This window comes from Scyliorhinus canicula, chromosome 5 (genome assembly GCF_902713615.1).
Source record: "Scyliorhinus canicula chromosome 5, sScyCan1.1, whole genome shotgun sequence".
In the NCBI taxonomy this organism is placed as follows: Eukaryota; Metazoa; Chordata; class Chondrichthyes; order Carcharhiniformes; family Scyliorhinidae; genus Scyliorhinus; species Scyliorhinus canicula.
The window spans coordinates 46,671,196-46,696,795 of NC_052150.1; the positions used below are offsets into that span (position 1 = coordinate 46,671,196).

At 44.0% G+C, this 25,600-nt stretch overlaps 1 protein-coding gene across 1 annotated transcript; it reads right to left on the reverse strand.

Annotated features, from left to right (window-relative positions):
• Window positions 1-1,850: 1,850 nt before the first annotated feature.
• Window positions 1,851-22,253, reverse strand: fam8a1b (family with sequence similarity 8 member A1b). Its single transcript, XM_038796991.1, has 5 exons — window positions 21,779-22,253; window positions 15,446-15,566; window positions 10,378-10,501; window positions 9,182-9,321; window positions 1,851-7,057 (listed from the first exon to the last, which is right to left on the reverse strand). Exons 1-5 carry the CDS (start codon window positions 22,209-22,211, stop codon window positions 6,913-6,915), a joined length of 963 nt encoding a protein of 320 aa, XP_038652919.1. The 5' UTR covers window positions 22,212-22,253; the 3' UTR covers window positions 1,851-6,912.
• Window positions 22,254-25,600: the final 3,347 nt, after the last annotated feature.

Genomic DNA, 25,600 nt, shown 5'->3' on the forward strand with positions numbered 1-25,600 from the left:
TGTGCAATATTCCCAAGTGCGGCTTTACCAACTGCAGCATGACTTGCCAGTTTTTATACTCTCTGCCCCATCCAATGAAGGCAAGCATTCCATATGCTTTCTTGGCCACCTATTTATACAGTGCCCATTGAGCCTGCACGGAGCCCATGTAGGCCCACTCACCTGCCCTATCCCTGAAATGAAATGAAAATCGCTTATTGTCACAAGTAGGCTTCAATGAAGTTACTGTGAAAAGCCCCTAGTCGCCACATTCCGGCGCCTGTCCGGGGAGGCTGGTACAGGAATCGAACCGTGCTGCTGGCCTGCTTTAAAAGCCAGCGATTTAGCCTGGTGAGCTAAACCAGCCCCTGTCACCCTCTCTGAGGTGCACCTTGTTGGACATGAAGGGACAATTTAGCATAGCCAATCCTATGATTTCCATTGAAGTTGGAGGTGTGTATAATTTTGAAAAGTAAAGGGCAACAATGTTCCTGCAGGGTATCAGGAGGCCCTCGAGGCAAACTCTTCAGAAGGGACAGAGCAGGTGGCAGGGTGAAACTCGGAATTGTACAAGCAAGAACTTGGCAGTAGTTTTTTTTACAATACTTTATTAAAGGCATTTTCATATAAACAAAAGCAGAAGAAAAATCATACATTATAAATAACCCACCCTTCTCACATAGAACATAGAACGATACAGCGCAGTACAGGCCCTTCGGCCCTCGATGTTGCACCGACATGGAAAAAATCTAAAGGCCATCTAACCTACACTATGCCCTTATCATCCATATGCTTATCCAAGGATGTGCTCATCCTACCTTCCCCATTTGAACCCCCTTTACTGACCCCCTCAATCCTCCTAAATAAACTGCTTTCACCTCCAAGTGAAATCATCAACCAACTCCACACTTCCCCAGGACAAACATGACCTTTAGCCTCAGGAATTCCACCAGGTCGCTCACCCACACCACTGTATTTGGCAGCTCCAAGTCCCTCCATCTGAACAAGGGTTATCAGGGAGGCAAAGGCCAAGATATCTTGCTCGCTTGTCCCCTGGACTCGCATTGTCTTCCGACACCCTGAATATCACTGCCTCGGGGCCGCCGTTTCCCCCCAGCACCGTGGACATTTCAGACATGCCCAAAACATGTGGGCTTGATTCAAGGGCCACCCCTCGCATCGCCCACACCTATCCTCTATCGCCTCAAAAAAACACTGGCCCATGTCACGCTGCCCTCCAGGTCCACCCTTGGATGTCCATAGTCATCGATCCATTCCCAACTGTGCCACAAAGCACACCCTTGTCAGCAAACCACCCCAAATCTCCCCTCCCCATCCGAGCAACCAAAAGGTGCATTCGCCCTCTGCTCCCCCATGAACAGCTGCCCTCCAACAACCCCGCCATCAAAACAAAGGAAACACTTAAGGGGGAAAAAATTTCAGAGAACAATCACACACACAATCTCAAGTTCAATGTCCTCACTTTCATCCCAGTTACATTGTGCTCATAGACATATTGTCCTTGTGTGGGGAGTTATGTATATATACATCTGTCTTTGTCTCCAAGCAACCAGTTTCATAGTGATAGCACAAAGATGACCGGAATATATAAATGTGCAACAAGCTGTGGCCCAAATGACCGGCATAAATATTGGCTGCTGCCTACTGCACTGAGGACCCAGGTTCAATCCCAGCTCCGGGTCACTTGTGTGGAGTTTGCACACTCTCCCCATGTTTGTGAGTTTCTCCCACACAACCCAAAGATGTGCATGTTAGGTGGATTGGCCACCCTAAATAATTAGGTATTCTAAATTTTAAAAAAAATATCAGCTTGTTTGCTATCAAAGTAAACTCACTGGACAACATTCAAATAAAGTGAAACCAAATTTAATATTCTAGAAGTGATGAATATTGGAAGTTGGTAGATCAATTATATAAATTATCCTAAGATGCAGACAATCATTGATGCATGTTTAGTATAAACAATATTAAATTTTGACTCAAAACAAACATGAAACTGTGACTCCATTAACACTACAACTTAAAGTTATAACATTTAATCGATTCCCATACCAGCCTCCCCGGACAGGCGCCGGAATGTGGCGACTAGGGACTTTTCACAGTAACTTCATTAAAGCCTACTCGTGACAATAAGCGATTTTCATTTCATTAAGAAGTTTGTTACTCCACAATTCTTCCCTGTGGTGCTAAGACCTCCTGTCCAATAGATATCAAATTCTGACCTAGAGTGAACGGCTTGAATTGGAATTTTCCAAAATCCAGTTTTGAAAGTTATCAAAATCTGCAGATTCTGCTTTTAAAAAACTCAACACTGCAAACCACAGCACAAGTTACGATTGGTGTGACACCAGGGGTGTGGGGAGGTGGAATTGAAGTGCATCTGGGGACATGATAGAAAAACTGCAATCATTTTAAAATGTTAAATGCAAGTTTTAGCAACATCTGAAGGGTTTTATTAAAGTTACAAAATGGAGGGTCATGTAACATTAAAATAGTATGGAATAGACATGCAGAACCAAACCAGTTAAGTGCCCTCATGAAATTTTACCATTTGTTCATAGCTAGTTTTTAAGCCACAAACTCAATGGTTAATAGGATTAAATGCTGATATCTGTAAACCATTTATTAAAAATGTCAGGCTATGATACCAAAATTTGTTTTTCCATTAATTTAAACTTGCATTTATAAACAAATTTAGTGTAAATCTAAAGCCAGAAATGTTTCATATAGCCACTAAATTTGAGGTTACATCTGGTATGAACATCTAAACTGACTCCAATATTGAGGGAGGCTCCTTCTTCCAAAGAGTCCAGCATAAGCAGGAGAGTAAGAGAGATTCCTACTTAGTCATGCGATGTTGAAGCCTCTACCATCACTATCCATAGCTCCACACTCAATGGCATGTTGCCACTTCAACTTGGGCTTCTTGGGAGAGGCTGGTTATCTCAGTTGACTGGATGGCTTGTCTGGACGAGATTGGTTCCAACAGCACAAGGTTAGATTCTTGTTCCAGCTGAGGAGAACTTGAAGAATAAATCTGCGTCCAATCGTCATCAACACTCCTGAGACAGCTTCTTCCTGTCCACTCTCCCAAAACTACTCACAATGCTAAAGTGTGATTTCAAATCTGAATTATTATGGTTTGGGACATCTTTGGCAATCCTTAGTATCATTAATCACTCTGTCGTTCTCTATAATACGTTCCATAAAAATTTTAATTAAAATTACAAATCAAAGAGTGACATAAGAAAACAATAAGACCATTTGACCCCTCAAGTCTCTTCTGCCATTCAATAAGATCATGGATACCTCATTGTACATATCTGTATTTTTTCCTCAACTTCTAAATAACTTTTGGTTAAAAAATATCTATCAATCTCAGATTTAAAATTGACGAATGATTGTGCATGGAATTCCAAACTTCTATCATACTTTGTGGATAGAAGAGTTTCCTAATTTCAGTCCAGAAAGGTCCGACTCTCTAGTCCTAGACTTCCCAATGAGTGGAAATAGCCTGTATGATTGTCAATTCTATCTTCCCCTTGATGTCTTGAAAACTTCAATCAAACATGGTTCTTAAATTAATAATTTAGTTAACCTGGTCGACTTTAATCTGGTCGCACACCTAAAGCAGGTGCAAAATGGATTTACCATTCTTTCCAAATACTTTTTTCTCTTGCTATATATATATCTCAGTCTTTGTAGACTGCCTGCAAGTCACCACACTACAAGGCCGTATAATCTTAGTTCAGCAGAGCAAAACCTTACGGTCTCCAGCCACGAGAACTGAGTTACCCAGTAATTGTTCCCTGCAGAAGTGGGTGAGAAGGGAAGTTTCAATACTATTACAACTCAAAGATACCATTTAAATCAGTATTCTGGGAATGATTCGATGCTGGCTTGCACTAGAAATGTTCCAACATTCTTGGCACAGCATTTCACTACTTATAGAACATCGAACAGAGTGCAGAAGGAGGCCATTCGGCCCATCGAGTCTGCACCAACCCACTTAAACCCTCATTTCCACCCTATCCCTGTAACCCAATAGCCCCTCCTAACCTTTTTTGGTCATAAGGGCAATTTATCATGGCCAGTCCACCTAAACTGCACATCTTTGGACTGTGGGAGGAAACCGGAGCACCCGGAGGAAACCCACGCAAGCCCTTATAAAACTGCATAGTATAAAGTCACTTCAGCAGTATAACACTAGGTTTAACATTTGACTGAAATGGCAGTTTAAAAATAACTATGTTATTGCAGCAAACCAAGAAACCTAAAGCCCAAATTCAATTCCTCCTGATGATTTGATTCCCGTGCCAAAACAATTTTAATAGATTATGTCACTGAAACGGCTTGCTATAATGTCATGGAAATAATTCATACAAGGCATTTAAAATGAAAAATTATATAAAATCCAGGAGGCGAGAGGTTGCCCACTAGCCATTGAGTTTAATATTGTTATGTATACAAATTATTTTTGCAAAGGTAGAACAGTTGGAATTCCCAGATCCAAGTCTATGCCACCGTCAGAATTTGCAAACATTCCCAATCTCAGTCAGCCTCTTCAGTTTGGACAGGGTGGAGAAAGTGGGGCATATCGGACTTCTGACTCTGCAGCAATCAGTGGGCCTCGTTTGTGCTGATCTCTCACAATGCTACAGTCAGCTTCATCGACACATCGTAGGCTGGCATGCAGTCAGTAGTGAGGCAAGATAATGCAAATTTAAAGAGATATGGCCAGATGGCCGATTAGGGGGACAAAATGGCTGTTAGCTGTTAAAAATCAATTTCATAATTTTGAAAAATATTTCAACCTTTGCCAGAACAATTTTAGGTTAAAAAAAAGTGGTAAAATGATTGCAGAGTCAACCCTATGGAGCAGAGCAGCAATTACACCTGCTGCTCTTTGGCTGGCAAAGAGGAGGCGGCACTAAATGAAGTGCTGGAAAGCATGAATGTTCTGCTTAGCATGCCAATGCTACCTTCACATGGATAGTTTAACATGACAACTGGAGCACACAGCTGACCATTAATACCATTGGCAAGGCCAGCGTTCACGCGGGCTGCAGACGTACATGAAGTGGATGGCAGTTTTGACTGTAACTACAGGCAGCACCACTCTACTACCACATGGGGACACCTCCATCTATAGTCAGAGGTATGTGGATATGAACAGGTAGCCAGTCACACACTGTTGCTGTGGCAAAGTGAAATGCCTGAACTTAGCGCCTGATGGCTCTATTGCTCCTTTTCTTCTGCCAAGGTTGCATTGAATCAATTGAAACAAAGCGTCTCAACCAAGTAGAATTAAGAAAAACACCAAGACAAAAAGCTCAAAAATGATCAAAATGCTTCAATAAAATGTACTACAAGGCTCTTTAAATGTATATCCATGAGCATCACACTCCAACTAGTCTTTTACATGAGTAGATAAGTGAGTGTTATAAATGCTGGGAAAGTACATGGGCGAACCCCCCTCCCACCACAATGAGCCGGCGGAGGCAGCCAGCCATTGGCTGGCACCAGTGCCACTGTCAACGAGGTTTCCCGGTCTATGCCCCGCCCCCCGCTGCCAGGAAACCATGGCAGGGGTTCGCCGCTGGTGGGACCAGAATATCCCGCCGGCAAGAACAGCCAGAAAATTCCAGCCACGATGCCCCAAAGCACAACATTTAGGACCCAAGATAATTAATTGGAAACTGGCAAACAGGAGTGGCAACTTGGAGGGTGCACTTAATGAACATTAATTGACCTCCAAAAGAGTTTCTGATTGCTGACTGCTACTTCACACCGATTAAAAATCTACCCGTGTTACAGGTGGCCAGCCCCAGTATCCTGGGTGTGTGTGAATGCTCAGCATAAATCTGAAATTGATAGTTCTCAGAGCAAAATCAAAACAGCAGCCCGACCCCTGTATAAAACGGCAAGTGGAGTAAACACAGTTGTCTGAGCAAGCTATGTTACATTGAGGTGGTTACGTTCAAGGACCAGACCATCGAGTCACAAAAGCAACTGATTATGTGAAGGAAATACAATCAGTTCAAAAAAAATCATTCAAGTATACAAGAATATCAATTTTAAAAAAATAATTTGAATGAAAGTCATATAATATATGGAAGTCATATAATGTATATATATATTATATATATATGGAACTGAGTGATTTTTCAAAAAATCTTGATAATCCTACGGAGCCAAACTGTATTAACTCTAATACTGAGCTTATGGATTTACTTTTGCAGAAATGGCATCAGCTTTAAAAACAAGTGACACCTTAAATATAAAGAAACAAAATATCAGTTAAAAGTCTATTTTTTTTCCAAATTTGTTTCCCCTCCAGACATTTAGCTGAAGGACCAAATCCATCCAGCTGTTTCCAGAGGGAAGTTATCAACAGGCTGGTTATAGTTTCAACAATCGACTTGCTGCAAACTGTTTTCTTCCTTGGCAAAACTTTCCAAAGCAGCCACACACACCACAAAAAAAAATAGCGTCACGATGAAGGGACTACAATAGATCAGCGACTGTCAATGGCAAAATCAATTCTGCACTTCTTTTATCAATTTTCAGTTGATATTAATACAATGAAGCCATGCTTTCCTTTGAAGGTTTTGAGACGTTAATTTTGAAGTTTTGCGGAACTGGTGAGTCGATCATGATCCACATTTTAAAGTTATAGTGCCAAGCATTGGAGCAGATTAATTTCCAAGACCGAAGTCAATTCCTGTACTGCATTAGACTGACAGGTACATTACTGAAGTGTGTTCATTCTCAATTCAGTTCTTTAGATAATCCATTACTGTGGAATCCAGACAGCAACAGGTGTTGCCCTCTTCTTTTCCTTATGATGCAGAGAACGGGCAAATTGAGGAGCAGGCCGAAAAATGATATTCAAGTCTTTTGCAAGTGTCTTCATCGCACTCCATTTCTCTTTACCACAATAGTCCCAGCTACAATATCGTAGGCTGTGCGATTGTGTTGAAAGAAAAGCAATGTAACAAAGGCAGGGAAAAAGAAGGCAATTGAAAAATTCTTGATCAATGCACGTATTGATGACCTGTTGGAAACAATAAAAAACGAACAATAAACATGCTAAATTGTCCCTTTGAAAGCAGATTGCCCCCTTTCCGCACAATTCTTTTTTACAGTTTTAAATTAGTTTATCATTTCAATTATTCTTGAATTTCTTCAAGATCAGTGCACCAATTCATTATACATTACGTAGAATTTACAACACAGCAACATGCTAGTCGGCCCATCTGGTCTATGCCAGTGTTTTTTTGTTCCATATCACCCTGTTTCCAACCTACTTCATCGCACCACATCAGCATAACCCTCTATTCCATTCACCCTCATGTGCTTATCTAGCATCACCTTAAATGCATCTTTGCTATTTGTCTTGTCCCTACGTTAGGTAGTAAATTCCACATTCAAACCACTTTCTGGATAAAGATCTCTCTTGTGGATCTCATTTTTGAATTTATTAGTAACTATCTTGTACCATATGATCCAATTTTAGATCCAAAAGAATGACGTATTTTACACATAATGAGCAACAGGGAACATATTCCTGCTCTTTCTCAGAGCACATATTAGGAATTTGGCTGCTGACATCAGTGTGCCTGGTGAGATTTTCACTCATTAGTTTTAATGGATATAGCTCCTTTGAGTCACGCTCATCTCCACTGTCAGATTTCTAATGTGCAGCCCCATCATATGAAATTCAGAGCATGAATTTATAAAACTCATAATTCAATGAATAAATATACGGACTGAGTTAATCCAACTCAACAAGTTTAATTTAAATTCCAATGCATTAATAAAAAAAATGCTGCTTCTCTTTCTAGGCTATATAGTTGAATATTACAGAGCTAATAATTCAAATCCCTGTTGCAATTAAATTATATATGTCCTGACATTAATGAAAACAAATAGGCGGCACAGTGGCTAGCACAGCTGCCTCACGGCACCGAGGACCTGGACATGATCCTGGCCCCGGGTCACTGTCCTTGTGGAGTTTGCACATTCTCCCCATGTCTGCATGGGTCTCACCCCCACAACCCAAAAAGATGCGCAGGGTAGGTGGATTGGCCATGCTAAATTGTCCCTTAATTGGAAAAAGAAGAATTGGGTACTCTAAATTTATTTTTAAAAACTAATGCAAACAAATCTTAGTATTTTGATTTAAGGTTTATTCATTAATGAGGTGATAGCACAAGAGCAACTTTTTCTTCCAGGCTCATGAAATGCAAACAAATAAACTATGTACTAATAGGATTGTATTACCCGAGCTTCAGGGCTTGTATGCAACCATCACACAGATCAAAATTCAGACCCAATCAGTTTTTAAAATAAAATAGCAAAAATTGTACCCTGTAAATATATACAACCCACATGGGTCAAAACCTAAAGTTGTGCCTCCCTCAGAAACTAACTCATTTTTGTTTTAAAAAAGCTAGTTATCTCTTCAAGTTAATCAGTTATTGTAACAAGTGGAATGGATAAAATATAAAACTTCAGGCACAGCAGGATAAGGGAATAAGGCTTTGTTTAGTATTTTTTGCCAGACTTGGCTTAAATTAAATAGCACAGAAACAGGACATTCTGTGCAACACACCTATTCCCACATGAGCCTCCTATATTACTTCAATCTGTCATATCAACATACCTATCAATTTCTTTCTCCTTTATGTTCTTCTTCTAGCTAACTGAGTCTCAGAACTCAACCAGGGAAATGCACTTCTTTCCTTAACATTTAAGCTGCACAATGGCTTCATCCAGTGGTGGTGGTGGTGTGGGGGGGGGGGGGGGGTAATATTCATCCACTCCTATAAGGAACCTTTTCTCGAATTTATTTTGGTGCATGGTTTTTACAGTACTTGCAAAACCTGAAAGTCTCCCAAAGGCCACACGCACATAAGTCAGCCCTTTTACAATATCTCACATGGTCATATCCTGCAAAAATAATTTAAAGAGGTTGCAAACTTAGAGGGACTGCTGGCTACAAGAGGTTAAACATTCCGTTTCTAATTGCCCCAAATTTCAGTGTTACGTGATATTGCACCAAATAGGGAGCAGCTGAGAGACTGGAGTGGAATCGTGGTGACTCCATACCCTTGCAGTAGAGCACACCTGCTGAAAAATAATTGCAGAATGCTTCTTCAGAACTAGTGTCACTTACGATGAGATGCTGACATTCTGCGCTGGTATCACCAATACCCGGTTAGGAGCAACAAGCACTGAGCTGTCGCAAGAGACAACTCGTAACCCAAGCAGAAACTTGCCAGGTGTGGCTCCTCCAACTCCCCAAAGGCAGACAATCTGGAGATAGAATTGAAATCGGAGTTATTACAGCATAGGAGGCCATTTGGTCTGTCCTGTCCATGCCAGCTCTCTGAACAGCAATCTAGTAAGTCACATTCACCTAGTTTGCCCCTGTACCCTGCAAGCTTATTTCTCTCAAGTGCCCATCGAATTTCTTTAAAAAAATTATTTCACAGGATGTTGGTGCCACTGGCTTTTGTTATCCATCCCCAATTGCCCTAGAGAAAGTGGTTAGCTGCCTTCTTGAACTGCTGTAGTTCATGTGGCATGGGTGCACCCACAGCAATGTTCAGAAGAACGCTGCAGAATGTTGAGCCAGCAACAGTGAAGGAACAGTGATGTACCTCCAAGTCAGAATGGTGTGGGGCTTGGAAAGAAACTTCCAGTGATGGTGATCCCATGCATCTGCTGCTCTCGTCCTTCTAGATGAGAGGCCGTGGGTCTGGAAGGTGCTGAAGGGGGCTGGCAGAATTGCTGCATCTTGTATTTGGTACATACTGCTGCCACTGTGGTGGTGGATGGGCTGCCAATCAAACGGGCTGTATTGGATGGTGTTAAGCTTTCGTGTTGCTGGAGGTTCATACTCCTGACTGGTCAATGGTGGACAGGCTTTGGAAAAATCAAGGAATTAGTCTCACAGAATTCCCATCCTTTGATCTGCTCTTGCAGCCAAAATAATTATATGGCCGATTCAGCTCATTTCCTCGTCAAAGGTACCCCTTGATGTTGAAACTGGGGGATTCAATCATGGTAATGTCATTGAACATCAAGGGGAGATAGTTAGATTATCTCTTGTTAGAATGGTCATTGCCTGTTTGGCGCAAATGCTAGATCGATTCTACTTCCTGGATCTTTTGAGCCAAGGTCCTTTCTTACTGCTGTCCTTATGTCATCTTTAGGCAGAGTTATGCCACCTGCTTTTTCCTTTTGCCAGTTTTTTTGACTATTGTGGTCACCACTCAGTCCAAACCCACTGTTACTTCCAATGGCAAATTAATACCAGCTCATTGCTCTCGAGTCTCAATTTCACGTTATTTCTCATGAACCTCTTACCTCATAGAAACAGACCAAGAGTCTGTACATCAGTGCTACAGCCATCATTTTCTGAAGGTCTTCTAGAGAGGTGTCTTCATCAATTTCTTCAATTATATAATTCAGGGCAAATTTGGAAAGATCCCTGCATATCACAACACAGATAGCACATACATGTAAAAACAGAAATGCTGGAGAAGAGTTGTCATTTGCCTTCCCAATCACTGTAAAAATAACATTAATCCTACAAGAACTTACATTTCCAATCATTTGCGAAAATTTCTTAAAAGGCCACAACCTGAAACATTAAATCTGTTTCTCTCTCCACAGATGCTGGCAAACCTGCTAAGCATTCCCAGCATTTGTTTTATAGATCATAGAATCTACAGTGCAGAAGGAGGCCATTCGGCCCATCGAGTCTGCACCGGCTCTTGGAAAAAGCACCCTACCCAAGGTCAGCACCTCCACCCTATCCCCATAACCCAGCAACCCCACCCAACACGAAGGGCAATTTTTGGACACTAAGGGCAATTTATCATGGCCAATCCACCTAACCTGCACATCTTTGGACTGTGGGAGGAAACCGGAGCACCCGGAGGAAACCCACGCACACACGGGGAGGAGGTGCAGACTCCGCACAGACAGTGACCCAAGCCGGAATCGAACCTGGGACCCTGGAGCTGTGAAGCAATTGTGCTATCCACAATATCCATAATATTATAGTATGAACAGCTTCTGCCCAGAAGGATGTCACACAGCAGCTACAGGACATCAGTCTGGGGGAGGGTGAACAGCCAGAGGCCCTGGTCCACAACGATACCAATGACATAGGTAGGAAGAGGAATGAGGTCTTGTAAGCAGATTTTAGTGAGTTAGGGAGAAAGCAAGACCTCAAAATCAGTCATGTCGTGATTACTCCCATTGTCACATGCTAATGCGGATTGGAATAGGAGGATTGTGCGCATGAACATGTGGCTGAAGAATAGGCGTGGAGGGAGGTCATCAGATTCCGGAGGCATTGGGACCAGTTCTGCAACAGGTGGGATCTGCACAAGTTGGATGGCTACCGCCAAAACAAGGCTGCAACAAAGGTCCCTGCAGGGATTAAACTAGCTCATCAGGTGGATGGGAATCAGGGAGGTAGCTTAAATTGGAAGTTGTGAAGCCGGTACCGGGAAGTAGAAAAGTTGCAAGCAAAATTGGAAGGCAGGCAAAGGTTAACATCAAAAAGACAAAGTTTAGGGCAATTTACCTGAATGCATGCAACAAGGTAGATGATTTAAAGGTACAAATAGAGCTCAATGGATATGACCTGATTGCCATTATGGAAACCCAGGCTGGGAACTGAATATACAAGGTTATTTAATATTCAGGAAGGACAGGCAAAAAGGAAAAGGAGGTGGTGTTGCACTGATAAGAGATCGAATCTGTATATTAGTAAGGGAGGATCTCAGATTAGAAGAACAAAATGTGGAATCTGTTTGGGTGTGACATGAAACAAGGGACAGCAAACATTGATACATTGTGTCACTAGGCCACCAAATAGTAGCGGTAGTGTAGGCCATGGTATTAATCAGGAAATTAGAGGACCATGGGCAATACAGTAATCAAGTGTGACTCGAGACTGGATAAATCTATTGAGCGCTAATGCTGTGGAGGATAGATTTCTGGAGTGTGTTGAGGATGGTTTCTAGAGCAGTACGTTCATAGAGTTTACAGTGCAGAAAGAGGCCATTCAGCCCATCGAGTCTGCAACGGCCCATGGAAAGAGCACCCTACTTAAGCCCACGCCTCCACCCTATCCCCGTGACCCAGTAACCCCACCTAACCTTTTTGAACACCAAGGGACAATTTAGCATGGCCACTTCACCTGCACATCTTTGGACCATGTTGAGGAACTGTTTAGTGAACAGGCTATTTTAGATCTAGTATTATGTAAAGGGAAAGGGCTAATTAATAATCTGGTTATAAAAGAACTGTTAGGGATGAGTGGCCATAATCTGATAGAATTTTACATTATGTTTGAAATTGAGGTTATTCATTCTGAACGCACGGAGTTAAATTTGAACAAAGTAAAATATGAAGTATGAGGGGCAAATTGGTTGAAGTGGATTTGGAAAATACATTTATAAGTATGATGGTACACAGAGAATGGATTGTCTTTAAAAACTTTTTTGTGTAATCTTTATTGTCACAAGTAAGCTTACGTTAACACTGTAATGAAGTTACTGTGAAAAGCCCCTTGCCGTCACATTCCAGCGCATGTTCGTTCGGGTACACGAAGGGAGAATTCAGAATGTCCAAATTACCTAATAGCACGTCTTTTGGGGCTTGTGGGAGGAAACAGGAGCACCCGGAGGAAACTCACGCAGACACAGGGAGAAGACTCCGCACAGACAGTGACCCAAGCGGGGAATCGAACCTGGGACCCTGGCTCTCTCAGGCAACAGCGCTAACCACTGTGCTACCGTGCCACCCACTGTACATAGTTTACAGCAATTATTCTTCCTTCAGGCACAAAATCCCAAAACATGCAAAATCAGCTAATAAAGGAAGTTCAGGATCGTACAAGATTAAAAGAAAAGGCCCATTAAGTTACTAAAAATAGTAAACATGAGAATTAGGTGCCTTTTAGAATACAACAAAGGAGGACCAAGAAACTGATAAAGGAATAGGAATGTAAACAAATTAAAAACAAAAAGTTTCTATAGGTATGCAAAAAGGAAACATTAGCCAAGGCAAATGTAGGTCAGGTGAATTTATCATGGGGAATAGAGTAACGACAGAAGATATGAAGATAGTGGACGTGCTGGTAATCATCTTCCAAAATTCTCGGAACAGTTCCTGCAATTTGCCAATTTGGAAGGTAGCAAACGTCACCCCACTATTTAAGAAAAGAGGGAGAGAGAAACGGAGGATCTACAGGCCTTACATCAGTAGAGAAAATACTGGAATCTGTTTTAAAGGAAATCATGTTTGACCAGACTGTTATTTTAAAGGAAGTTATTAATATAATTGATGGAAGGGAAAATCGGTGGATGTAGTGCACTTGGATGATTTTCAGAAGGCTTTCAATAAAGTCCCCGACAGAAGGATGGAGAGCAAAGTTAAAGCACAAGGATAGGAGGTAATGTACGGTATGGATTAAAGATTGGTTAACAGGCAGAAAACAGTAGAAACAAATTGGTCATTATTGCTGTTACTAGTGGGGTACTGCAATCTCGGGTACCCCAATATGGCCTCTTGGGGGCCCGGCTCTAGCTCCCTGCCCAGGATCGCCAACATGGTGCTGAAGAAAGAGTGCCAAATGTTCACTAGCTTAGGATTTCCCCAGAACATATGTACATGATCCACTGGGCCCCGCCCACCGTTGGCACTTATCTTCTGCCCCTTCAAACACCAGACTCATCCTTGCCCTCATTAAGTGCGTCCGATGCACCAACTACAGTTGCATAAGCCCAGGCCTCGCACATGGCAACGTGGCATTCACCTTTCGCAAAGTTTCACACCACACTCCTCGCATTTCGCCTTAATCCCCTCCAGCAAGGCCCCATCCTCTGCCAGCAGCCTCCCATAGATAACTAAAGTTTTATCCTTCTCCAAACAGGCCAGCGACTGTCACCTCTCCACCAACGACGCAGGTGGCGCAACCAGAAAATTCGAATAAACCTTCCTCGCAAAATTCCAGACTTGCAAGTACCTGACCCACTCCGACTGTGTGAGCCCGTACTTCTCCACTACCTCCCCCAAACTCGCAAACTGCCCCTCCAGGAATAAATTACCCATTACTACCACTCTCTTATGCTCCCCATTCCCTAAACCCGACATCCACCCTAGCTGGCTCAAACATATAGTTGTCCCTGACCGGTATCATCCTTGATGCTCTCCCCACTTTAAAGTGTTGCTTTAATTGCCTCCGTATTTTTAGTTTAGCCACCACCGCTGGGCTCCCGAAACTTCCTCGGGGAGAGCAGGAGCGGAGCCATCAGCAGCACCCGCAATCCCGTCATTCCCAAGTGCTACTTAACCACAGGACGACCAGCACGGTAGCATTGTGGATAGCACAATTGCTTCACAGCTCCAGGGTCCCAGGTTTGATTCCGGCTTGGGTCACTGTCTGTGCAGAGTCTGCACATCCTCCCCATGTGTGCGTGGGTTTCCTCCGGGTGCTCCGGTTTCCTCCCACAGTCCAAAGATGTGCAGGTTTGGTGGATTGGCCATGATAAATTGCCCTTCGTGTCCAAAATTGCTCTTAGTGTTGGGTGGGGTTACTGGTTATGGGGATAGGGTGGAGGTGTTGACCTTGGGTAGGGTGCTCTTTCCAGGAGCCGGTGCAGACTCGATGGGCCGAATGACCTCCTTCTGCACTGTAAATCCTATAAATTCTATGAAATGTGGCACCACTGGCATCAGTTGTGATCAGTTTCACTACTCATAGAAAGGGATTTTTAAAAATCGTATTCGTGAAAGATACTGATTTGACACTGGTGGTGTAACCCATTCTAATTTCATTTCCATCTTTCATGAATTAATGACTTCCTCAATAAGGCTGAGGTTCTCTAACACACTCCAAATCTGCAATCCAGCTACCTAGAGAGCGTCGCCGAGCCCCAAAATAAATTAGAATCACAAAAGCAAAAGACATTTACAGATAGACTGAGTTTTATTGAACAGAGTGTAAAATGCCTACAATGCCTCCCCACACTGCTTTCTTTGGGCATGCGTTACACCCACTGAATGTATCAACAAGATTGCCAAAATTGCTAGCAATGCACTACTCAACACTTGGGACAGATTAATAGTGAATACGCACAACTGCAATTTGTTTCCTTGTGTTGAATCAGAACTTTTGACACCAAAACATCACTTTATGGCAGTCACTACACCAGAAATTTGCAGCGACCCCAATATAAAGTACATCATTGGCAACTGACAATTTTATGTTGCCTGTCAGTTTACATTTTATTCGTGGCAACTCAATCGATAGATATCCTTCCCATTATGATTTACTGTGTTATAACAAATTATTTAAGTCCAAAAGCTACACAGTTAAACATACCTTCATTTAAATGAGAGCTCCATTACTTACTTGATCCCACAGATGTGCATCACAGTCAGCACCACGACAGCTTTTAGCAGGAACAGGATTAGAAAATCCACCATCTCTGCGAGGAACCGATGCATCAGGGATGGAATAGTATATTCACGCCCTTAAGACACAAAATAATGCTGATTATTCATAGCGTAGATATACTGCTAATTTTATAGTGAAATTGAATATGCTTCTCCTGCCGATGTGTGGACTTGTGTCGATATTTAGATAATGTGGAGTTGTGTTTAACATTGACTTTCCCTTTTTCCCTTTGAAGTCCCTGTTTGTGTACTTTCCATGTGTAAGCGCTCAATCTCGACAATCTGGGTCATTCCAACTCCCTGCCAATGCCAGAGGTCAACTGTTGCTGCTTTAAATTTCTGGCTCCAAATCAGAATAACCAAGCACAAAATGTACACATTTTTTCTTATTTCTGGACTTGTAATGAAGTACAACACGCAAAACTTGACAGAGTATGATGAGTACATGTTAATGACAAGATGATACTACTTTTCATGACAAGCACCATGAAGACTAAATGAACTTTTAAATAGAGGGAAAAAACTTATGTCCAAGTGTAAATCCAGAAGGCTATATTAGAAATTGATATTCTCAAAGTGGTAAAAGGAAGACCTCATCAAAAAATATTTTCTACGGTATCCCCAGTTTATTACTTCAAAACAAGCTCTGAAATTGATAAAGGTAAATTAAAAATTTTAATACACCGAAACTTCCTTTCTCACAAGAGTGATAAATGTTTGGAACAATTAATTGCAACCAAGTACTGGAATTGGGAAATTAAGCCGAACGGTCTCCATCTTTTTATTTTCTTGTGGTCAACTGAAAATAAACAGGTGTCTGCGCATGTAAACTCTGATGGTCTCTGGAGACACAGAAGGCCTTGGAGGAATAGAGCTGAACACCAGGTTCCACATAGCGTTTTAAATGTTCCAGCAACCCTGATTCAGCGAGTGATGATTTGTTTCCCACTCTAGCACGATTACAATGCGAAACAGTCGTGTGAGACAATATTGCCCGAATGCAATCTGAAGGTAATGGAGTACATGACATTTTCTGCAGCATCTTCCAAATGGACGTCTAGGGTTGTTGCTAAATGTTTAGGTACAGTTGCGTCAGTTCGCTTTTTCTTGCTACAGATAAAGGAATCTGCGTTCAGGACCAACAGCTTTTACGGCATTGTTGCAATCAAAAATATTTTGTCTGCGTTTTGTTGATATTGCAAAGCACGAGCTAGCTTGTTAAGTCCACTATTTTCTAAGAGTACAGATGTATGTAAATTATAGATTCAAAACATGGGTCTCCTCAGAGCATCCAACTGTAGTTGATTATTCCAAACAATTATTGCTCATTTGAGCACAAAAACATTTTTTGAATTAATTCTCAGTACTTGGGTGTTGCTGGTAAGGCCAGAATTGTTACCCATGTCTAATGGCCCTCAAGAAGGTGGTATAAGTATTTTTCTGGAACCGCTGCAGTCCATGATGAAGGTGCTTTCACAGTGCTGTTTGGCAGGGATTTCCAAGATGAAGGATCGACAATTTGTTAAAGTTGGAGAACATGCAGGTGACAGTCATCCCATGCATCTGTTGTCTGTTCTAAATAAAATATTTACTATGGGGACCACATATTTGGACAAAGACCAAATACACGTTTTGCAGAACCCCACGATGCAACAAAGTCTCTCATGCCCATCATTTTGTACCGAATAGATTCAGGTTGAATGTCAAAACTAAAGAAAAGTAAATTTGAGCTTTTATATTTTCCCACTCTTTGATGAACTTTTAAAAAATCGACAATGATAATTTATTCAGCAATTACGCAATTTTATCTGTTGTGACGTGGTTTCCTTTTGCATCCATGCTACACTAGTGGACAGAGGAAGTTATTAAGCAATGATGTGTTGCAACTCTTTAGGTTGGAGATAGGCCAGCAAGTTATAGACGTGAAACACTTCAGTGCTGCAGATAACACACCATTTATCTGCCACTGTACAATTCCACAGCAACAGTCACTATTGGTCTTTCAGAAATATAGATAACTACTCTATAAAATCAGTAAGGAGTACCATTCACACCCAAAAACTCACTGATAAAGGAGTGACACAGCGGGGCCATGCTTAAGTAGGCAAAAAAGATAGGCACTCGTACAAAAGGTTGCAGCATATTCATGTGATCTCTCTGATAAACTAGCTGATCCCCTGTGGGATTCCTTATGGTAAATAAGAAGTTATGCTGTACCTCAGAGACCAAGTAATTCATGACATATTATTATGCAATCACAGCAGTGTTTATGTCTCAATAAACTTTTTCTGATAGATGTAAATAAAGAGATATGAGCAGTCGCAGAGAATAAGGTCCATCGAGCCTGCTCCGCCATTCAAACTGGACATGGCTGATCTCTGGTTTCAACTCCAGTTTCCCACCCACTCCCCATATCCATTGATTCCCTGAGACAGCAACAATTTGTCTAACTCAGCTTTAAATATATTCAATAATGGAGCACCCACAACCCACCGGGATAGAGAATTCCAAAGAATCACAACCCTGAGTGAAATGTTTCTTTATCTCAGTCCAAAATGATTGCCTGACATCCTTAAGACTGTGCCCAGCTTGTGGAAATAACCTCTCCATGTCTACACTGTTAGGCCTTTTCAGAATCTTGTGCATTTCAATAAGATCACCTCTCATTCTTCTAAACTTCAGAGAATATTGGACCCAATTACACACACTCTCATCGTAGGACAACCCTCTCAACTCAGGGTTCAATTTAGGGACCTTTACTGTACCATTGAAAAGGCAAGTATATCCTCCCTTACATATGGAGACCAAAACTTCCTTAATAATAGATATGAGCACCTTCCCAACAACTGATGTCAGACTAACTACAGATACAGCACCTCAACTCCAGCCATCCGAAAACTGCCGGTGTCTGACAACCGAGCCTTTTAAGTAGGTGATCCAAGAATTTGGAGTGTGAGTGAGTGAAAAACGTTACTGGCTTGTTGGGGATTTGCTGCATCGGTGTGGTGGCATGCGAAGCAGTTATATGTTTCTCGCACCTGTCTTTTCCGGCTTAGTGGTCTGAGCGACCATTGCCCCAATGGTTTGTGGAGTTGCACATCTCTGCAGTTTCCATCTCCAGTGTTTCTCTCTTGTTAGATCTAAAACATTCTCAACTTGTACCACTAGCTCATCTAGCTTACTGCAGACGCTATGTACATTCAAATGAAGACCCTCAATTTCATTTTTTTACTATTATCTGCATAAACCTTACTCGCTAAGGCACTATTACACGCTGTGCCTTCCTCTCCCATTATGTCCGCCTTTACCCATATTGCTGCACGGTTCTAGGTGTCACAATTTTTCTAAATCTCACTACGACTGAACTCTTTCCCCCCCCCCCCCCCCCCTCATCCTTGTTAGTTTAAAGTCCTCTGACAGCCTGAGGAAAGCTATCTGTCCTTAAAGTGGAGCAGAGTTTAAGCCAGCTTGCCCTTGAAGGCTCCAAAGTTTAACCACAGGAAATAGGTATATCCTGAGGCAATAAGTGGCTTATTGCTATTGCACTGACAAGTGTAGATTGCCAGCTGTGAAGTTCGGATAAAGATCAGGAGAAACAAGTTCCATTGTTTTAACCGATCCCGGTTGAATTGGCGAGTCTTTCCTTGGCAGGTTCCCGATCCTATTCAGTTCTGATTTCCTGCTGTTTTATCAATGTAACAGTTGAGCTAATTGTATACAATTGCAACAGATTCAAGTGCACAGCTGTGCCAGATGGGCTGCAGCATGATCAACCAGAACTGCACAACTAGACATGAAAAATCAAACTGGTAATTTTAACAGGATTCCGCATTGACCAAAACCACACAGGGATATTTAGAACTCCTTACAACCAGGTTGCTTTTTTGGTTTCACAGAACACCTGCAGTATAACACTATTTTGGTTGGAAGATGAGAGGCATCATAAACTAAATGTACAATTTCATAGGGGGTCCAGAAAAGGAACTGTGGATGCACAAATACAAAGATGCGGCCATAAGTTGATACATCTCTTAAAAAAACATACAAAATTCTTGGCTTTACAGAGACAGAATTTAAAAAGAGATGCGCTAAACCTTTATAATTTCCTGATTAGAGGGGCTGGTTTAGCTCACAGGGGCTGGTTTAGCTCACTCGGCTAAATCGCTGGCTTTTAAAGCAGACCAAGCAGGCCAGCAGCACGGTTCGATTCCCGTACCAGCCTCCCCGGACAGGCGCCGGAATGTGGCGACTAGGGGCTTTTCACAGTAACTTCATCGAAGCCTACTCATGACAATAAGCGATTTTCATTTCATTTTCATTTCACATGGCACAATGGTTAGCATTGCTGCCTCCGGTGCCGAGGACCCGGGTTTGAATCCCGGTCCTGGGTCAATGTCTGTGTGGAGTTTGCACATTCTCCCCGTGTCTGCGTGGGTTTCACCCCCCCACAACCCAAAGATGTGCAGGGTAGGTGTATTGGCAACACTAAATTGGCCCTTAATTGGAAAAAAATAATAATTGGGTACTCTAAATTTATATTTAAAAATAATTTCCTGGTTAGGCCTCAGCTGGAGTATTCTATACAATTCTCTGTGATACCACACTTTAGGAAGGATATGAAGGTCTTGGAAAAAAAGTGAAGAGCTTATCAAGATCACCAGGGTCGAGGGACGTTTGTTAAATGGGGACACTAGAGAAGCTGGGACTGTTTTCCCTGAAGCACAGAAGGTTAAGGGGTGATTTAATAGAGGTCTTCAAAGCAATTTGTGAAATGGACACGAGGAGTGTGTAAATGAATATAGATAAATTAACCGAGTAGACTGGCAGATAAGAGCATAACGAGGGAAAGGTGAGGTTGTTCAATTTGGTAGGAAGAACAGCAAAGCAGAGTACTATTTAAATGGAGAGACAGCAGAAATTTAGGTATCCTTGTACATGAATCACAAAAGTTAGAATGCAGGTACAGCAGACAAACAGAACATTGGTCTTATTGCAAGGGGGGTGAGTATGACAACAGGAAAGTCTTACAACAACTCTACGTAGCTTTGATCTCCTTGCTTAAGGAGGGACATACTTTCAGAGGAGACCGTTCACCAGGTTGTTTCCTGGGATAAAGAGTTGCCATACAAAAAAAGGTTGTATAGGTTAAACAGATGCTCATTCGAGAGATGTTCGTATTGAAACATACTAGATTCAGAGGGGGCTGGACAGGGTCGATTCTGAGAGGATTGTGGGGCAATCCATAACTACAGTCATAACAAGAAATGAAATGAAAATCGCTTATTGTCACAAGTAGGCTTCAAATTAAGTTACTGTGAAAAGCCCCTAGTCGCCACATTCCGGCACCTGTTCGAAGAGGTTGGTACAGGAATTGAACTGTGCTGCTGACCTGCCTTTGTCTGCTTTCAAAGCCAGCGTTTTAGCCCTGTGCTAAACCAGAGTTCATAAGAAATGGGAATAGGAGGCTATTGGGCTCCTCAAACCTGCTCCACCTGTCAATTAAGATCATGGCTGATGTGATTGTGGCTTTAAATGCATTTTCCTGCCATAATCCTGGACAATAAAAATCTCTCTAATCCAGCCCTAAATATATTCAATAACCCAGCCTTCACTGCTTTCTGGGGAAGAGAATTCCAAAGACTAACAAATCACAGAAGAAATTCCTCCTTATTCCCATTTTAAATGGAAGACCCCTTATTTTGAAGCACCTTCTGCACTGCAGGGATTCTATGATCTACCCTAACACTGTCACGGCATCTTAATCTTGATTGTTTCAATAAGAGCACCTCTCATTCCACTGAACTCCAAGGAGTAGAGATCCAAGCTTTCCTCAGAATACAAAGCCCTCACTCTGGGAAGGAGCTATGCTCCGAAAGCTCATGATTCCAAATAAATGTTGGACTTTAACCCGGTGTTAAGACTTCTTACTGTGCCTACCCCCCAGAGAGCAGTGGAGGCTGGGCTATTTAATATATTCAAGGCTGAGTTTGACAAGAGTCACGGGTTGTGGGGGATGGGCAGGCAAGAATGGAGGCCACAAGCCCACCTCAAACTCAACAGTGCAGCAGACTTGAGGGGCCGAAGGGCCGACTGCTGCTCCCACAATTGGGGGATGGGGCACGACGACGACCGCAGAAATGTTTTGATGGAATATGAAGTGCGTGTGGCCTTTCCGCCAGCTGGTGTGGCCGGAGCTGGTCTTTCTGGAGCTGGCCAGGGTACTGTGGATCCCAGGAACTTGCAGACCCCCCCCCCCCCCCCTGCCGCCGCATTAACAGCCCCGTCTTACCTCTGGGGTGCACGTTCCCCACCGCCGCCTGCTGCTGTGCCGCCAGCCGGACGCCGTCCCCCGACGCCGTGGTCGTGGCCAGCTCCTGCCGCGGAGGGTGCCCGCCCCCCGGGGTCTGCGCCACCCCGAAGTAGGGAGGGTAAAGCGGGAAGGGGCTGTAGGCGCCGGGCAGGATGGCGGCGGCCTCTTCCTCGCTCTGCCGCGGCCCCCCGCCGCTCCCTCCCCCGGGGAAGGGGCAATAGGGAGGGAGCGGCGCCATCATCATCATCATCCAGCTCTGCCACTGCACGTAGCTGTAATACTGCCACAGCCACTCCTGCACCTTCCTGCAATATTCCCCAGCGCCGGCGGTCCCAGGGGCTGCCTGGCTTCTCGCAGCCGGCCCGCGGGCAGGGGAGCCCGATCCATCCCTGCCTCCGCCGCTCTCCGCCATTGTTAGCGAGCGGAGCCCGGGGAGGGGAACGGCCCACTGCACTGACAGACAGAAGGACAGGGGAGGGGGGTTACAGAGAATGGCGTCAATGCATTTTTAAAAGGTTGGCAAAAAATCAACCCCCTAGCTGTCCCTGTTATAATTAAGTCAGTGTAAAATATTGCTTAGACGTCGCAGTGTCTGCGGAGCTGAGGCAATCGGAAGGAAAATTGGGACAGTTGAAAATGTCACACCCCTGCTCCGGAATGGACGCGCTCGCATGTGGGTGACGTCATGACACTTAAGGGGGGCGGAGGCGAGGAGAGCATCAGAGCCGCGAGCGTGTGGGCGGGGCGAGCGCGCTTGCTGTCAATCAACTGCAGCTGCTCCTCTGCTGGGGGTGGGGACGCAGACCTTGATCTTCTTTATTACCCCCCCCTCCCCCCAAGTAAATTAACATATGTTGGAACATCAAGAAAACACATATTTCTCTGTCTCTCTCTCTCTCTCTATATATATATATATATGTAGGTCTGAAATGCTGTATCTTTGCAGAACTGATAAAACATTAAGAATGAGGCAGGTTGCACAAATTTAAAAATCAGGAGCTGATGTTATTAATGAGACTAGGGTGGGTCAACATGGATCATTTTAAAAAACAAGATAAGAAAGTGCCGATTGGGGCAGCCAACCATTTTTTGCGACTTTAATTTATTCTGTATTAATTTCTAGGTCAAAATACCATTGATAATAATATTCATTTGTCATGAGTAGGCTTCAATGAAGTTACTCTGAAAAGCCCCTAGTCACCACATTCCGGCACCTGATCAGGGAGGCCGGTACGGGAATTGAACCCCCACTGCTGGCCTTGTTCTGCATTACAAGCCAGCTGTTTAGCCCACTGTACAAAACCAGCCCAGTTTATTTCTACTAGCCTTTATAATAGTAATGGATCCAGGGCCTTCATTTTTTATAAATGTTTTTTTATTGGGTTTTTGAACAAGGTATAATTACCGTTATGTACACAGAATAAGAAACATATATATATATACACATATTTAGAAGAGAAGGGCACACCCCGACATAAAATACAATAAAATATGAAATAGAATAACTGATAGGGTATTGTGCACCAGCTCGACAGCGGCAGCTCTACACCTGGCAAAATTATTTACACCACATAAGTAGGCGACTGTTTGTGGGGTTGGGTGGGGGGGATTGGGGAGGCAAATATACTGTGGTGAATCACAGTAGCGTAATTCACACTGTGTTACACATGTTGTACTATGTCTCTGTAAGCTTGGCACATGAGCAGTTGCGCTGCTCTGCCACTAGGGGGAGATGCACTGGGAGTGTATGGGAGTTTGTACTGGGCTCCACCCTTGACTCCACCCATGGCTCCTCCCCCCTAACCGGAAGTATAAAGGTTGATGCTGAGATCCTGCCTGGCAGTTCATCTGGAGTTCATCTCGTCACAAGCAGGCTCTATTGTAAGACGATTAAAACCACTGTTCACTTCTAACCACGTGTCGCGTGAATTGATGGTGTCATCAATTTAATCGTCTTAAGAAACAGTAAGGAATGGCCATGGAATCATCCCTCAAGCCTAACCGACTGGAACTCGACCCGCAGGATGCAGAGGCGAAAGAAATTTAGGGGCCTCACGGTAGCATGGTGGTTAGCATCAATGCTTCACAGCTCCAGGGTCCCAGGTTCGATTCCCGGCTGGGTCACTGTCTGTGTGGAGTCTGCACGTCCTCCCCGTGTGCGCGTGGGTTTCCTCCGGGTGCTCCGGTTTCCTCCCACAGTCCAAAGATGTGCGGGTTAGGTGGATTGGCCATGCTAAATTGCCCGTAGTGTAAGGTTAATGGGGGGATTGTTGGGTTACGGGTATACGGGTTACGTGGGTTTAAGTGGGGTGATCATTGTTCGGCACAACATCGAGGGCCGAAGGGCCTGTTCTGTGCTGTACTGTTCTATTCAAATCTTTTCGCTTTGGCTCTGATTTTTAAGGCCTACCTGGCTGAAGCAAGCACCCCAGAAACGACGGAGGAGCAGAAACTCAGTCTACTGCACGCGAGGGTGAGCCATCGTATATCTACTCAGCTAAACTGTACCGGCTCATATACAGAGGCCCTGGCCCTACTCGATAGAATGTACGTGAGGCCTATCAATGAGGTCTACGCGTGCCACGTTTTTACTACACGTCGCCAACGCCCTACAGAATCGCTAGAAGAATTCCTCAGAGACTTAAAAGCCTTATCCCGGGACTGTAATTATCAGGCTGTAACTGCTGCAGAACATAGAGAACTTGCTGTCCGCGATGTCTTTGTTGCAGGCCTTAGATCGAATTATGTGCGCCAGCGACTGCTGGAGAAGGGGGCCCTAAATTTAGAAGATACTGTTGAACTCGCTACAACTATGGAGGTCTCATTTCGTAGCCTCACCTCGTTTCCTGCCGACTGCGCGTCCCCGTCATGGGCCCCCGACCAGCGACTCCCCCAGGCCTGCGCTGCGCGGCCACCCAGCCACCATGCCGCCCCAGCACCCGCGGCAGCACTGCCCGGCCCGCAACGCGACCTGCAGCAGCTGCGGGCGAAAAGGCCACTATGCCAGAGTGTGCCTGACAAGGAAGGCCCCAGCCCCTAAAACTCCAGCGGCACAAAGTAATCGCTCTCCGCACTCGCAGGCCCCAGAATGCAGCGGCCTATGCCTCGACTCCACCCCCACACGCCACGTGTGATCCATGGGGGCTGCCATCTTGGCGGATCCCCACCATGCAGACCACCACGGGCGACTCATGGGGGCCGGCATCTTGTGCGCATCTTCCTCGCCGCCCGCCACGTGCGATCCACGGGGGTGGCCATCTTGGGCCCCATCCTCTCCACACTCAGAAAACTTGATTGAAGACTGCGACCTCAGCGGGCACTCATCGTGGGGCCATCCCAGCGCAGCCGACCGAGCCGCCGACTACCCGCAACTCAACGCAGTCACACTGGACCAATCGCGCCCAAAGCATCTTAACAACTCTATGACGACGGTCCAAATCAACGGGTACTTTTTCGACTCCGGGAGCACTGAGAGCTTCGTACACCCAGATCTGGTAAGACGCTGTTCGCTCCCCGTTTTCCCTGCATGGCAAACTATCTCCCTCGCTTCGGGTTCCCACTCTGTCCATATCCAAGGGCGCACCGTTGCAACTCTAACAATCCAAGGCGCTAGCTATTCTAATTTCCAACTATACGTCCTACCCGAACTCTGCGCCCCACTCTTATTGGGATTCGACTTTCAATGCAATCTCAAGAGTCTCACCCTCAGCTTCGACGGACGCCTACCCCCATTCACTATCTGCAGCCTAGCCACGCTGCAAATCTCCCTCCCCTCCTCTCTTTGCCAACCTCACTCCGGAC